Consider the following 16952-nt stretch of genomic DNA (forward strand, 5'->3'; position numbering starts at 1 on the left):
TAGAATTTCTGTCAATTGTTTGACTCCATTAAGTGTGGAGAGGAAATAAAAGCTTGAATGACCAATCCACCAGGGGCTATGGATAGACCCTTTCTTTGTCCATACCCAGAGCACTGCATTAGGTCTCATTATCCATTTATAATAAGTGACCTTTGCCCCCTGGGTCATTGAAAAATATCCAGTGTGCTTTTCTGACACATAGGGCACCTTTCTCAGCAGACACATGAAACAATGGGACGTCTGGTAGTCTGGAGGACCAATACACATTTTAGGTTTTAAAATACACAGCCTTGTGCCAAGTCACTTTGGCAATTTTTTTTCTCTTTGCTCATTCATGGTTCATAAATGGGTTAAGGGGATTCTAATGTCTGGAAGATAAGTGTAGTTTTCCTTTTTTTTTCTTGTAATTCAAAAAAAAATTGTTGCCATATTTTTCAGTTTTGTTCTCTAGAAGGGGTTTGCCTTCATCTCTACTCTTGTATTTTCTGATAGAGAAATATAGAGATTTGGATGTAGTGCATGGAGAGAGTTATCATATTTGGAAACTATTTGCCAAATATACCCAGGTGCTCTGGAAGTTATCTGTGACATATTAAAAACCTGTCTTCTAGTCCTCTGCTCTGCCCAAACTGGTAGTGGTTAAATCTCCCAGTTGAAAAGTTTGAGAAAGGATTTGACCCTTTCTTGGTTACTATAGTCCAGATTTCTTCTGTGATATGAACTTGGACCCCGGACCAGAAATCCTTGCACATCTAGTTGTTCTATCTCTGGCTCCTAGTACATAGATAGACCTGGAAAAAGATGGAGATAGCATAGTAATTAGCAGATGAAATATATTTACAAAGCAAAAAAACTGTCACGTCCAGAGCTTCACACCGTGTAAAGTGAAGCTTGACTGCCAGTAACTAACTGTGTGGCCTTAGTACACTGTGTGTGTTAAGTACTGGTGAGTTCTTGCCTGAAGAATGTTGGGGTAGGGAAAATAAAAGATTGAGACTACTTCCTTAGCAATTCATATGCAGAAAATTTTAGAATAGGGGAAAATGTTTATAGAAGTACTTTTTTATTTTTTATTTTTTATTTTTTCAACGTTTACTTATTTTTGGGACAGAGAGAGACAGAGCATGAACGGGGGTGGGGCAGAGAGAGAGGGAGACACAGAATCGGAAACAGGCTCCAGGCTCTGAGCCATCAGCCCAGAGCCTGACGCGGGGCTCGAACTCACGGACCGCGAGATCGTGACCTGGCTGAAGTTGGACGCCCAACCGACTGCGCCACCCAGGCGCCCCTAGAAGTACTTTTTAAGTTTAAGATGCATGCATTTCCTTAGTAAAGCCTTGTTCCTCTCTTAGAAGCCTACTTATTTTGTGTTTAGTGTCACATGTATTGGCTTGCTAACTTTACTAAAAACATATGAGACACACAGGGATTGAGAGAAACCCAGCTGATTACAAGGAATCAGCCACATTGTCCAGTGGAACCCAGGTATCTTTATTCCGGCAAAGTAGTTTTCCTATTAAGTGATGTGCTATGGCATGCTCTCAGATATTGGGATATAGAGGTGTTATCTCCCAAGAATAACCTGTGAGACCCAGTACAGATTTTTCTTTCCAAACCAGTTATAGAAAACCACTTATGGTTGACCGTTGAACAACATGGGTTTGAACTGCATGGGTCTCCTTATACGTGAATTTTTTTATAGCAGTACTGTAAATTTATTTTTTCTTCCTTATTATTTTCTTAATAACATTTTCTTTTTTCTAGCTTACTTTATTGTTTATTGGTATGACTTCCGGTCAATAGTAGGCAATTAGCAGTAAGTTTTGGGAGAGTCAAAAGTTATATGTGGATTTTTGACTGTGGGGAGTTTGGCACCCCTAGCCCCTGCTTTGTTTAAAGGTCAACTGTAGTTGTCAGAACTCTCTCCATGACAAGAATTAATATATTAACCGGATTATAGCACCATTTGACAAATTGCTTACTAAATACATCAAAATTGATTGGACATTCTGTATTTGAATTGACAAATGGCTGCATTAAGAGAAGGAGGGAAATCCATTAATTATAGCTGCTCTCAACCATAGGAAATATAATCACATAAATATGGATTTTGTTAAAACAAAAATCTCTGCTTTATGGTAGTGTTGCTTATGTGTGTATCTACACTTCTTTGCCATTAATAAAAGGGCTGCTCTTACCCACTGTCCTTTAACTGAGACAAAAATAATAATTTCTGCTGTGTTATAGGTCTCAGGCTCTACTGACTGTAAAATAGTTTTTAGTTATTACTCCAAAAAAGTGGAAAATACTGGGCAGCCTCTGTAGTTGAGCCTTTCTGCTCAGTTCTTGATTATATCTCTATTTGTCCATCTTGCATGTGTGTTCTCACTTAAGTCAAAGCTTTACTTTAGCTTTGATGTTGTATAGGCTTTTTATCATCACTGAATTTCTCCTTTTTAGAAAAAAATTTTTCGCATGATCTGTCTTACTAAAGGTAACCATCCAGTGACCGAGGCATAAGGGAGGTGGGTGAATGCCATAGATTGTCTCTTTCCAGTTTGAATCTGTTCTCCTTATTGTTGTCATATGACAGGAGGCATTTTGCCATGTGATTTTGTGGAACTTGGTGGAGAGACAAGAAACACTGAATTGCCTTCATTGCTTTTATACCATTGGTTTCTTTGCCTTTTCTACTATGCTCTCTTTGTATTTTATGACCACATGAAGAACATCAGAATCACTCTTATAGGATGTCAAGTCTGGGTCAGACTGAGATTTATAAGGAGTATTTTGAGGCTAGTGGTTATTCTTGGTTTTTGTTTGTTTGTTTGTTTTCTTCCTCTTGGGCACTTTGCTGCCTTCCAACGCTATATTCCAGGTGCCAGTGGTCCTTCCATGGCTATGTCAGTTGGCTTTTAAGTATAAGACCAATTCAATATTTTCTAACATGAAGTCTTCTAATTCCTCAAGGGTATTATAGAGAATGTAGAGTTGTGGCCCAAAGTACTTTCTTTGTTTCTGTCACTACATGTAAAGCTCCCTTGAATGTCTGTAACTTCCTTGTGTTGTGAACTTCTGGTCAAGGTAATTTTTCTCCATTGTTTGATAGCATTATATGGTAACTCAGATCAGGATACATAGATGTTTATTAAGATGATAAAATGATTACATTAAATTAAGGAGACATGGAACACAGACATCATGGAGACTAAATCAATGAACAGTTGATATTTGAGGATAAACATCTTTTATATGTTTATATGAAAATTTTATTTTAAAATAAAGAACCTATTAGGTAAAGCCATGATGAGTTGAGGCAGTTTATGCTTGAGATTAAGAACTTGGTCTTTGGAGTTTGCAGTTGTAAATTCCATTTCTACTAAATGCTAGTGATTTGGGGCAAATAACCTCTCTGGGCTTTTGAAATGGGAAGTTAATAATACATTATAGATTGTTGTTAGTTAGATTAAATAAGGCTATTCATCCAAAAAGCTTTACACATTATCTTGGATAGAATAAAAACTCACTAGAGATAGCTGTTAGTTGTAGTTGGTATTAATAGAAATAGTATCCTTGTTCTCTCTGGACGTCTTTCTTGCCTGTCTCAATTCGAAGTGCTTTATGACTAAGATACTACCAGATGGCATGGCTAAAGATGCTTTGTTGTTAACAAACAGCAGTGAAGATAAAACATTGGTGCTGAATCATATCTCTTCTGTTCTTAAGTGGTCATCTGGATAAGTGTGGCTCTATCCTAGTATGTGTGCATTTTCAAAGCTATGGAAAGAAGTTTTACTTAGCAATTCTAATTTATTGATGCAAATTGAAAATTTCTCCTAGACTTCTTTGTTTTGAGTATCTTCATTCCCTTAGTAATTTTATAGGGAGTGAGATTTTTCTTGGCATCCACTGCATTCTAAAAGGCTTTACCCTGAAGGTCCTTTGTAATGGTTGCTTTAAGACTCTGAAATTTTTACTTAACAGGTAAGACCCTCAACCTTAAGATTTCTGAAAAGCCAGAAGAACATTTGATTTTCTGCAAGATTATCATTAAAATCACTGTTCACTATTTCCAGTAAGCCTTTCATTTTTTTTTACTTCATGTTCTTTGAAGTTTATTATAAACATGTATTCATATAATATTAATTAGGTGATTTTCAAAAGTTTTTTGGAAAGCAAAGAGAGAAAGAGAAAGAGAAAGGAAGGAGGGAAAAAAGAAGGCAGGAAAATAGAGAAGAGAAGGAAAGAGGAGGAAGGACAAACTATTTCAGTTTGTTATAGAGACTAGACATTAAATGTTACATAGTAAACTAGAGCTAAAGGAACTAACAAATGATTCTCATACATATAGTGCTGTGTGAAAACAACATAGTTCTGAATACTTCGCATATCTCATAGCCAGCCAAGAGAAGAATCAAGATGACTCTGTCAGTCTGCAGATCAAGAAATGTCTTCTCAATTGTTTTCAAACATTCACACAAGTCTTTTAAATATGTTTATTATGGAAATGTTTAAGCATACACAGAAATACAGTGACTAGTATAATGAAACTACCCATTACCCAGCTTCAGCAATTAACAGCGTTGTCCCTGTCTTGTTTCCTCTGTTTTTTAAAATCTTTCTTTTTTAAGATTTTATTTTGAAGTAATCTCTACACCTGACGGGGGGCTCAAACTCACAACCCCGAGACCAAGACTTGCATGCCCTACTAAGCCTGCCAGGTTCCCCCAAATCTTTTTTTTTAATGTATGGCAGATAAAGTATTATGATAAAGCCCACCCACTATTGTATCTTTTCACCTACAAATACTTGAGTGTGTATCTAATGATAAAGTTGAAAGAATCATAACTACTGTGCCATTCATAATAGATAGTTTATACAGTGATGATGATTTGTGGAAGTAACTCTTTCCAGTAGTTTTACACTGTGGAGCAGTAGAGGGGAGAGCAAGCCTTGGAAACTGTTCTTCTTGGAAACATTTGGAAAGAGAGAAAACCCTGTGGTTGTTGTAGGCTAGAATTCTCTGTCTCATTCTTTCCTCCATTTTCTTGGTTCTGTGAATTTTCTGATTTATTTAGAGGTAAAATTTTGAACATGTAGTTTCTCTATTGTGTGGAATACATCATGGATCCTTAATGATTGTTTGGAAAGATTTTTATTATATTCTTAAGCATAGGTTGCAGACATTGACGTCTTCCACGTCTAAAAGCTTTTAACTCTCCATGCCAAAAGAACTTCACCTCTTTTGCTTAGGCAAGAGAAAATCTGTACTTAATTCTTCCTGCTGTATAATGATCTGGACTTTCCTAATATGTAACTAGATAGTAAGTAAATGAAGCATGGAAAAGACTGCGTTAATTCTTTGCAAAAAAAAAAAGATTTTTGTTGTTTTTACATTTACAAATAACTGTCTCTCCTTTATTTTTGTTTGTTGTACTTTATTGTGGGGGCTGGACTAATGACATTAGAGTGTTTGCTCTTCAACTATGCCATTAGAGATGGGACCAAGAACAGTAAGTTTAACTAGCCTGTTGCCTACTTGTACAAATTGGTACATTGATGACTGAATTCAGTTTAATGAGCAAAAACAGTGATTTGTTTTTTCTTTTTACCTTCAAGACATTAGTTCACAATAGTTTCTGCAAATCCTCTACTCATCTTAGTCTCTTTGCAAAGGGTATTCTATTTTAGTGTTCCTTGAATTTAGAATGGAAAATTGATTATTCCTGAGGGAAATGCATCTAGCATACATGGTTACCTGTAAGAATACATTTGCCATTATTGAAGGATTACAGCTCATAATTCTACATAGAATTAGCATTGGCAGACCTGGCTTCCAGCAAACAGTCATTTTCCTCAACAGAAACACATACTACCACATGTCCTTGAGCAGTTGCTAAAAGCTGGTCCTATATTTGATACGTGTGTGTGCAAATAGAGAGATAATGATAAATGGCTATATATGGAGATAAATGGCTATATATGGAGAGATAAATGGCTATATGAGTGTGTATACGCACTTCCACAGTTCCCCCTTAAAGAAAATATCACTAAACCTAAGAAAATAGGGGAGAAAATGCATGACTCATTATGCAATAAGCTCAACTTTTGTTTCATACATTGGTTTCCATCATTCACTGGTATGCAACTGATTTCTATGTTTTCCTTTCTTGGACTTCTTGGATTGACTGCACTTACTGTATCAATTGTAGTGTGCTTGTTCCACAACTTTTTATAAATATCAGTTTTTAAATAGGTACATGGTAAATACAGTTTTAAAGATATCAAGGAATGTTAAATGAAAAATAATCTGTCTCTGTGCCCAGCCATCCTCATCCCCTCCCAGGAGGCAGTTGCTATAACTGATGCCTTGTAATCTACATTTCTGTAAAGGAGAACTTTGATAAGAATGGTTTTGTTGTTATTCAGACTTACACGTCTTGGTAGATTCCGTGACCCATGGTAAGACAAAGTTGTTATCCGTAAGCTCCAAGCAAAGTATTATGTAGTCATAATATGATCCTTTAAAATAGTAAGGGTGGACTTTTAAAGCTATCCTGCTCTTGTTTTAATGTATATATAATGTAGTTGAACTAAGAATTGAGTTGCCATAATACATATTAAATAGGCATTGTGTGCATCATTCCAGGTAAATAAACTCCACCTTGACCTTAGTTGCAGATGTTTTGAAAGGACTGTTGCAGTCTCTTTAGCTCTTAGAAGTATATTAGGTCAGTTTGAAATATTTAGTGGAATACCTGATCTTGCTGATAGCATGAAGCCATGTTTTCTTCTTTCTCTTCATTTTATGATATTTAGGGGTATGGTGAGCAAAACTAAATTGTGAACCCTTTCAGACTACCTCCAGGTCTAACTTGTCCAGATGCTGTATGTCAAATGACGGTTAGGGCAGCAGGAATAACAAATGAAAGCTCCTTAGTTTATGTCTTCTGTGGAAATATTATATGATACTTTGGGGGTAGAGAAAAGGAGACAGAGCAGGGCGAGGAAGAGGTGCATCCAGTGTTGTCAGTTATTCAGTGAAATCTATTATCTCATAGGCAATGAGGATATGTCATTTTTCTAATTATATATTGCCTGTGACTGTTCTTCTGGGAATGTGGAATAAAAGGAAAGTGAAACCAGAGATGTACAATGAGTGACTGTTAGAAAACTTTAATAATTAATTAGAGAACATCTATGGTACCACAGGGTCAGGGTGCAAGGAAAATCATTGATCCGTTTAGTATATAACGTAGGTAAAGCTTGTTCCATTTTATGTATTGTAACACTTCAACTATTGTTGCTCTGGTACAAGAGATGGCCCCTAATAAACAGAATAGCCAGTAATATATAGTGCTATTGCTTAACTCCTCTATGTACGAAACTCAGTGAATTTACTTTTAAATGGAAACATTTATAAATCAGAGAAAAAACTTCTTTCTAGACTTGAGTAGAAATAGAGTTGCCTCCTTAATAAGAGTAAGAATGTTTCCCATTTCTTTTTTTTCAACGTTTTATATATTTTTGGGACAGAGAGAGACAGAGCATGAACGGGGGAGGGGCAGAGAGAGAGGGAGACACAGAATCAGAAACAGGCTCCAGGCTCTGAGCCATCAGCCCAGAGCCTGACGTGGGGCTCGAACTCACGGACCACGAGATCGTGACCTGGCTGAAGTCGGACGCTTAACCGACTGCGCCACCCAGGCGCCCCAATGTTTCCCATTTCTTAATGTATTTAGGTGTGACATTTTTGACCTGAGAGCCTTCTCCCTTCTTTTTTATTTTTTTAAATTTAATGTTTATTTATTTTTGAAAGAGAGGGAAAGACTGAGAGGGGAAGTGGGCAGAGAGAGAGAGAGAGAGAGAGAGAGAGAATCCAAAGCAGGCCCCAGGCTCTGAGCTGTCAGCACAGAGCCTGATATAGGGCCTGAACTCATGAACCTTGAGATCATGACCCTGAGCCAAAGTCAGATGCTTAACCAACTGAGCGACCCAGTGCCCCTAGCCTTCTCCCTTCTTAAAAAAATTATTTTAAAAGACTAGGGTTTAATTTTTGCCAGTTTGATAGTATAAAAGCCTAACTTGTTTAAATTTGCAAGTCTCTGATTGCTACTGTTTACATGTGTTTGTTGGCTGTCGTATTTCCTCTTTTGTGAATTGCTTGTTCACTGGAAAATGCCTTAGACCACTTTGCTTTTAGATTGTCTTTTGAGCCTTTCTTTTTAAAAGGCAAATTTTGATTTCTGTACTAGGAGAGTACATTCCTAAGCAGCATTTCTTCCTCAGATCCCAAGTGCTTTCTGATCAGAAACAGAGTTTGGTAAAGAGCCCTCTCTTATTGTATGGCTGCTATATAAATGCTGTTTTTAATAAGTACCAAAAATATATTGAAGTTTGTCCTTCGGTGAGAGTTTATCACTGTTGGCCTTTGGGTGAACTTTGAGCCAGAGCTGTTTCATTCAAGGCAACATGATGTCATTTAACTCACAAATTTCTCTTTTGCTAGAAAAAGGAATGTTGTTCCCCTAAATAACTGAAAGGACCAAATAATGCCGGCACAACATTATTCACCTCTCAGGTCTCCACTAAAGACTTCAGCATGGTGAAGGTTTTATTGTTTGTGGAGGATGGGGTAGGGGGGTGGGATACGTTAGGGAGTAGGAAACAAGCTGCATTTGGTCTTGAGTCTTTCGAAGAATACTTTATTCCACTGCCCACACGGCTGCTGCTATGACCCAGCTCACACTCCTCCAAAAAAAAACCTTTTGGCTCCACATTCATTTCTTCATTAAAAAAGACTCTCTAAGTTTGTTTCTAAATTTATATATTCAGGTTACAAACACATTTTAGGTTTTTCAACAGGAGCTAAACCAGAGAATTGTATCTCATATAAAAAACTAGATACCATTTAGATTAACATTTTGCCCCTTATTTGAGAAGCAGACCTTCTCTATTCCAATAGCGTTGAGGTTCATTTCAGGGAGTAGAATAGTTTTTTAAAATCTTCTAAAGTTGGGAGTGTGGAGTTCACTGGCAGCAGCACCTGTAGTTGATTAGCTATGTCCTCTGAAGCTTCCAGAGCTCCATCTAAAAGAATTTATTACTGGGAGTTCAAGAAATGTAGGGAACAGTAGAACAAGAACAGAATAGAACCAAATAGATTTTCCTTCATTGGCTTCATACATAATCACTGCTCATTGTTCAGTGTTATGCTTTGTGTTAGTTTATGTAAAAAGGATGCTTATAACCTGTAAGTGGTTGGTCTGTTTACTTTGATATGCATTGCCAAATCTTTTTTCTTTCATTGTTTTAAAAGCACATGGTACTGGGAGCAAATAATTACTCCTTTTATTCCAACATCTTAACAGAATACCTAGACCCTGGGTACTCTGTTGTAAACTCTATAGTTAGGAGATCTGACTTTTTTTTTTTCTGAATATCTAAACCATACCCAATACACTAAGAAAATTAATTACCTGCCCTAATATGTTCAATATATTAATGGTGAAGACTTATCTTCAACCTTCTAATTGGAAGACTGGATATTTTGTAGGTGAATCTAGATTACTGAGATCTAGCTGTTACTTTTAGCATATTTTAGAAAGAATTTGATTCCTTGGAATTGAGGATATACTGTTATTGTTTTGGCAAAAACACCCTGAAATGTCAAGAAGTTTAAATTTCTCCAGGACTAAAACTCATTTTTGGAACCTTGATTCAATCCTGTATACCCTAACCTACAAGTAATAGTCTATATTCATTCTATTACTCAATGTTAACAAGAAGACTTAAGTAAGTGTCTTTAGATGTCTGTTAACACAATGTTTATAACTTTCACTTAGTTATTATTTGAATCGCTTACTACTTTGTATTTATAGTTTAACAGAATCTAAAGCAATACTTTTAACTATCTCTAACCCAGAAATACTGTTTTTTGTATGGATAATTTGTAAAAATTCTGTACTGTTTGATCCTTGTGTTACAGGGCAGAAGACATCTAAAAATTGAAAACCAGAGAACTTATGCAAAGTATTTATATATTTGAGAAGTTATATTATGAATTGACATTTACCACTTTATAATATTGAGAATTTTGTTATGTGGGATTCAGACTTAGGGTTGTTATCAAAGGAGCATTTAATCTTTCTGTTCATAATTTTACTCATGTTGTTCTACTGACTTGGAAGGTTTTTGGGTTTAGATTAACAGGACTAATTTGCAAAGGTCGGCCCTGCAGCAGATTTGTTTTTGCTTTGCATATAAACACATATTAAAATATATAAATATGTACATAGGAACACACACATATGTACACATACACACACCCATATATCACTTAAGACAGCAAAATACACGTCGTGATTTTTTTTTAGCATTTATTTACTCACTAGAAGCATGATCTGCTTTCCTGAGAACACAATATAAACAAAGTCTGGCTCACAGTTACCTCATAATGATCTGCTCATCCTGCTCTTGCTTGTTGATCTATACTTACCACATGCCTGTGTGTAGAGGCAGTACTTTTGAAGTTGTATTCTCTAAAGTAAATTGGTAGTGTATCCTTTTTAGTTAGATGGATAGGTTTGTCTTAAATTATTATTCTAAAGGTAGGGAAGGAACATGGCAGAGGTTTTTATTTCAAAATTCCATAGTCTTTTCCCACCCCAAGTTTATTAATGATCTAAGAACAGTTGGCAAATGCAGAAGATACTAAACATTTTTCTTTATATAGAAGGTGTGTATGTTGGTCCGTTAAACTTAGGCTTGTGAGATACAGAGCTTAATTTTTTTCTATAAAAAAACTGCCTTCCTGTAATTCTCTTTTGTGCCTTCTTTCTAACATATGTGGAAAAAATTGATCTCAGTCAATTATACCCCCTCCAAAATTGCATCTAAATTCTATAGGGCTTTCAGAGTGCAAAGATATGAGATAGGAGAATTGGAGACATTTTATCCTTAGCATGACCACTGGGCTGTTCCAGTTCCCTGCCTGATCGTTGGTTACTGGTTCAGATAGGTCTCTGCAACATTCATCCGTGTTTCTACTTCCAAGCCTTCTAAATACCTGTCAGTTCTCTGGATCTCATCCATATTACTCTTGGACACATACTAAATATTATTCTCACCTGATCCATGGGGAACTTGGAGAGGTTATCATAGACTTGGTTGTGTAGACACACTATGTGCATACCTCCTTTTCTCTTGCACCGTGTGGAATCTCTTGCTACTTCCCCTGAACTCTACTCAAGAATAAAGATATGATTTTTCACAGATGTTTTATCCCTAAAACTCTCGGGATTCTGCCATTTTTTACCCTTCCTTGGGGACTGGACTCTCTTTTTATCCCTTTTATGGCACTCTTGCTCAAATCTCAATCTTTCCTAATAATGGGCTGGTTAGAGAACATGGAAGCTTTACTCTTTTTTTTTTTTATATGAAATTTATTGTCAAATTGGTTTCCATACAACACCCAGTGCTCATCCCAAAAGGTGCCCTCTTTATTATCATACTTAAATTTTTTTTTTTTTGTCCCAGGGTCAACATTTTGAATTCTTTTTTCATTGTGACTTCGTGGGTCATTGCTTCCTTAAGGTAGTGAACGTGACTGTTCTTCTGACCTGGATTAGGGAAAATTTTTTAAACACAAAGAAAAGTGAGAGAAAGGGAAGGATATTTATTTGATGCTGAAAATATCATCCCACCAGACTTGTATTTTATATTGTGAATCTTCTGAATGCTTCAGATCTATTGGAAAACTATTTTTTAGTGAATGTAAGGTAATGGAACACTTCTTACAATCTCTATTTAAGAATTCAGGATTCAGGGTTAATGTTTTATAGATATATATTTGGTATTTTTATCACTTTCTTTGGAAAGTAGAGGACAGTTGGGAGGAGGAAGAAGAGGATTCTTCTTTTTCTTTTTCTTTTTCTTCCTATTTTTTTTTAACTTTTTGCTATGGGAAATGCCAAACATACACAAAATTAGAAAACAGTAGAATAATGATGACTCCATGTACCTATCATCCAGCTTCAACAATGATGAACTCATGACTAATCTTCTTTCATCTACAGTCCTACTCCTTACTCCCTCCCTGACACTGCATTCTTTTAAAGTTTATCCCATTTTGATAATGGATAAATAAATGTCCAACCATTCTGGTGCCATTACTTAGTCCAGAACCCCAAACTCCCTTCACCTAATACTTACTGAGTGCTTATTCTGTGACAAGTACTAGCTTTGACTCAGCATGTAGAGAATGCAACATAAACTCTTGGAAAAATTCTCATCAAATACTAGTTAGTTATAAAAGGGTGCAATTTCTCACTTCGCATTACAACTTTCTTATATCTTTCCATCACATTACCATAGCTTTATCTTTAAAAAACAAAAATCCCTAGGTTTGTCGTCCCTCTCTGCCCCCTTTGTTTTACTGACTCATCTTCCACTCTCAACCTGCCTCCTCACACCCAACCATGCTAGCCTCCTAATAATTACTGAAAATTTTCCTTTATGTTCTCACTTAAAAATTTTTTGTACTTGATATTCTCTTTGTAACACTTTCCTCTCATATATCTGTACGGCCTATTACCTCACCTCCTTAAAATCTTCTTTGCCCTCAACTGCTTTTCAAAGGCTGTCCTAACCTTTAAATATTTGTCCTTAGTTACCTTCTCGACTACTGTTTGTAGAGGGTTTGAAGGATCCACTGCTCTGTTCTGTATTAAGAATTTAATATAAAATTTATTTATTGAAAAGATAATAAATGGTTTAGAAACAACTCAGCCTTTTGCAAACATAAATGTACTTAACAGTTTTGTAGTATACACCAAAATTATTCCCAAGAGGATGCTTAAATATTAATTAGATAATTATTATGATACTCTTTTCTTCATGGTAATCATTTAGAATTGCAAGAAATCAGATGTTATGCTTTGGTGGTCATTGGTATTTTGTGCCAAAGGCCACACGCCTCTCACTAGTAGAACTATGATTTTGAAAAAATAGCAGCTAATCATTTTAGCCACTGCAAATCTTACACTTGAATACTATTTATTTCCCTCTGACTGGTAATTGATGGCTTAGGTACCACTTGTCCTCTGCCACCAAGTTAAGTTAGGTTTTTGTGAGTGTACATCCTTTTACAATCTTGCCCAAGGTTCTTCTACTCGGTCTACTTCATCTGTTATCTGTTTCACTAAGATTTATTTCTTCAAGATACCTTGTTCTGGCAAGAGTGCAGTGAGATTTGTGTTCTCAGTCAGTGCTCCTGAAAGTGTATAACTCCTAATAAGCTTTGAGATATTTAAATATGTTCATATCCTTTTATTTCCTTTTTAGGAATGTAGCCAAGGAATGTATCTCTGGGTGATGGAAATTATGAGATAATTTTCTGTTTGTAATTCTTTTCTTTTTTAATACTCACCTATTTTCCTCCCTCCTTCCCCCCCTACTTTTCCTTTTCTATTTCCCCCAGTACTTCACTGTTTTATTTCTCTCAGTATTAAAATCATACATGGAAGCAGAGAGTATATGAGAAATTACTGTGCCTTCTGCTCAGTTTTGCTGTGAATTTAAAATTATTCCAAAAAATAAAGACTATCTTATAATAAAAATAAGCAAATAAATATTTAAAAAGAAGCGAAGTTTTTATTGGGTTAATATTTGGTTTATAGTAGGAACTCAACAAATGTTTGTTAAATAATTTTATCACTTTGACTAAGCAAAGGTTCTTCTTTGTGTGAGAAAGTAGGCTTTTTGTGTTTTCAGCCTATATTCCACCACTGAAGAACTGGGGAAACTAATGAAGTGCCCAAGGAAATGAAATATTTCTTTGGATAAATGAAATGTTTCAGGAACTGAAAATGTTTTTAAATTAAAAATGCATATTTATGCCTTGTAATTTATATGTAACTATTAAATAGACTCTTAAAGAATCTTGGCATTTGTTTCAAAAATTCCTTCACAAATTATAGGAACTGCATCAAGTTAATTTCTTTGTTAATTGGAGGTGATTGAAATGTCCTAAATCCTGAAGGCTATGAAATACACTGGTGCATGTGTAGTGGATTTGTCACTGCTCCTTAACGTACTTGCGCTGTTAAGATGTAGTTGGTTGTTTATTTCTTTTACACCGATATATGTCGTGATGAAATTTGTATAGATATTTTTTAAAGTATACTCTTAATTGGAGATCTTTCTTAGTCCTAAAAAATTCAGTCTTTCTTGTTCATTAATTATTTAAATTGCCTTTGTGCATTTAATGTTGTATTTTATCTTAAAAATTAACACAATATCCAGGATGGTCGTGCCCACATTAATTTTTCCACTGCACGGGTTAAAGTTGTTAAAATATGTTTTCTTTCTCATACAGTGGTTCCCCCTGGAAGTCCTGGGCCCATTACTCGGCATGGGTCCTATGACAGTTTAGCTTCTGACCATAGTGGACAGGAAGATGAAGAATGGCTTTCTCAGGTAAAACTGTAAAATGTTTGGCCTACTAAAGTGAAAGAGAACAGAAATCCATTGTCTGTTTTTATTACTGAATTCTAAGAACTGAAAAATTATTTTCCTTAGAGGAAAATAGGCAGAATTTGGAACTCTTTGTAGGATCACCAAGAATTAATCAGTTGTCTTTCCATATTAAGAATTTCTTATAGGGGGCTCCTGGGTGACTGTTAGTTGAGCATCCAACTTCAGCTCAGGTCATGATCTCTCAGATTGTGAGTTCGAGCCCTCCATTGGGCTCCGTGCTGACAGCTCAGAGCCTGCAGCTTACTTCGGATTCTGTGTCTCCCTCTCTCTCTGCGGCTCCCCCACTCGCACTCTGTCTCACTCTCACTCACTCTCAAAAATAAATAAATAAACATTTAAAAAATTTTCAAATAAAAAAATAATTTCTTATAAGTACTGCTGCAGGGATGTATATCCATATATTTTATATGTATTAGATACATATGTGTATGTGTACATTAGCCCTCTGTATAAAATAGGCATTTCTTTCAAACAATCCATGTATATCTCTTAGAACCTTGGATTTTAGATGGACTATTTGGGTTAAAATAAGAATTGGCCTTGTTGAAAGTGCAACCATTCAACAATCTGTGGGATTTGTTTTGTGGAGCCAACATTTTCTGAAGATTGGGCCCATACTTTGATTAGAAAAGTTCAGCATTCTAATCTGCACATGTCCTGATTGTGCCCAGCTGGGTTTCTTTTCCTCAGCTCATGTACTACTGCTTCCAGTGGTCTCCAAAGCAGTCCTGTGACAGCTTCAGCTGACCCTTTCTCCCTTTGCCAGGTGAAGCTGTCTTCATCTCAAGGGCTTTGAAATAAAAGATACTTGGGCAGATTTCAAAATGATGAGATTACAAATGACTTCATTACAAATGCTGTTATGTCTGCCTCAAGTCTGACATCATTTGGTGAAGTTAATGACCTGTCTCAGATTACCAATCCAGAGGCTTTTCATCAGACAGGTGCCTCAGTGGAGGCCCATGCAGTTTCACTGCTTTCTCAGGGAGGGTAGTGCCAAAAAACAAAAGGGAATCTGGAAGTTGGAGAATCAAACTGTTTCTAGGTAACATACATTTCATTACACCTAAAGTACTCACAGGAAGCTCCTTGGATAAAGGGTTGATACTTCAGCTCCTGGCATATGGAGATGCCTCCTTCCTTGAGGAGATACCACAATGAAGTAAAAAAACCTAAAATGCTGGCAAAGAACCCACTGTCCTTCACTTCAACTTTTCAATCAGAAAAAGGGGTAATGTGTGCTGTCAGTGTGAAAGTATATACAATATGTTTGTACTGCACACAACAGGAGAGTGAATAGGAACATCTGGCCATCGCCTCAGTGAAATTGCATAGGCATCTGTTTACCTCTCGGCTCTGTGACACGGATGGTTTTGAGCTTAAAATACACAGAATGCTTTATCTGTGGCCTAATTTGTGTTGTGGAATACAACTACTTGAATCAGAAATCACTGTCCTAAATCTGAGTAGTTTTCGCCCTGTGATTAGTGGGAATGTGAATATTGTTCCAAGACCATGATGCTTTTGCCCTTTAGGACTTAACAAACCCAGAGCTGCACTCTGAACCTTTTCAATTTATGTTTTGTTAAGAATTAATCACCGCAATCAGAGAAATGTGATTAAATATAAATGAACTCAGGGCAAAAATACGGCATGTGGAAGTCAATTCTATGAAGTGTATATACAGACATGGATGTAGCAATTAAAGACATTGAGAAGTAGTTTTTCACCAAATGTTTGCATATTTAGTGTCTTAGTCAAGTTGCTCATGTATAAAATCATTTGATATGTTTATTTTCAGGTTTTATCTTCTACTCTATGCATTATCTTTAAAGTCTTTATTATAATATTGGCACCATTCCCTATCCCCTCCATAGAGCATGAAACTTGTAAACATTTTAGTGTTACTGTTTTGCCACACTTATCGGTAGTGGAGGAAACATTCTAATTGAATAACAGTATTTTGAAGACAAATCTAGTCTGAGAGAAAGTATATAATACTCTTTTCATTTATTTAAAAGTTGATTTAGGGGAATTTTGAGGGCAGTATAGTAAATATTATAATATTTAATTGTAGAAAGAAACTGGCTTTGGGTGTTGAAAATTATTTCAGACCTTTTCTTTTCCTTGGATAGTTCAAGAACAACTTCAAGTTTGTCATGAGCTTGATCCTCAGTGAAGGAATTACTTTTAATCTGTGGATTGATAGGTGTAGTATTCAGTGCATGGCCACAAAGTGGTAAGTACTGTCTAGAATGAATAAAAAAGGTACTTCCTAGGGAGTTGATGCTAGTTATATGAGGCAGGCAACTGGTCCTTTTACTCTCACGTGGCTTTGTGTTCTGTATGTGGGGGAGCATGTGTGTGTGTGTGGATTCACACCTATATAAATACACACACACACACACACAATG

The 16952-nt window shown here is 36.0% G+C and overlaps 1 protein-coding gene across 1 annotated transcript in view; it reads left to right on the plus strand.

Annotated features, from left to right (window-relative positions):
• Positions 1-16952, plus strand: part of BCAS3 (BCAS3 microtubule associated cell migration factor) — a 629762-nt gene that overhangs the window by 333342 nt on the left and 279468 nt on the right. Inside the window, exon 23 of the mRNA XM_043582630.1 lies at positions 14378-14478. Coding sequence (XP_043438565.1) covers positions 14378-14478 — 101 coding nt within the window. The remainder of the gene's footprint in view (positions 1-14377; positions 14479-16952) is intronic.

Source organism: Prionailurus bengalensis, chromosome E1 (genome assembly GCF_016509475.1).
Source record: "Prionailurus bengalensis isolate Pbe53 chromosome E1, Fcat_Pben_1.1_paternal_pri, whole genome shotgun sequence".
In the NCBI taxonomy this organism is placed as follows: Eukaryota; Metazoa; Chordata; class Mammalia; order Carnivora; family Felidae; genus Prionailurus; species Prionailurus bengalensis.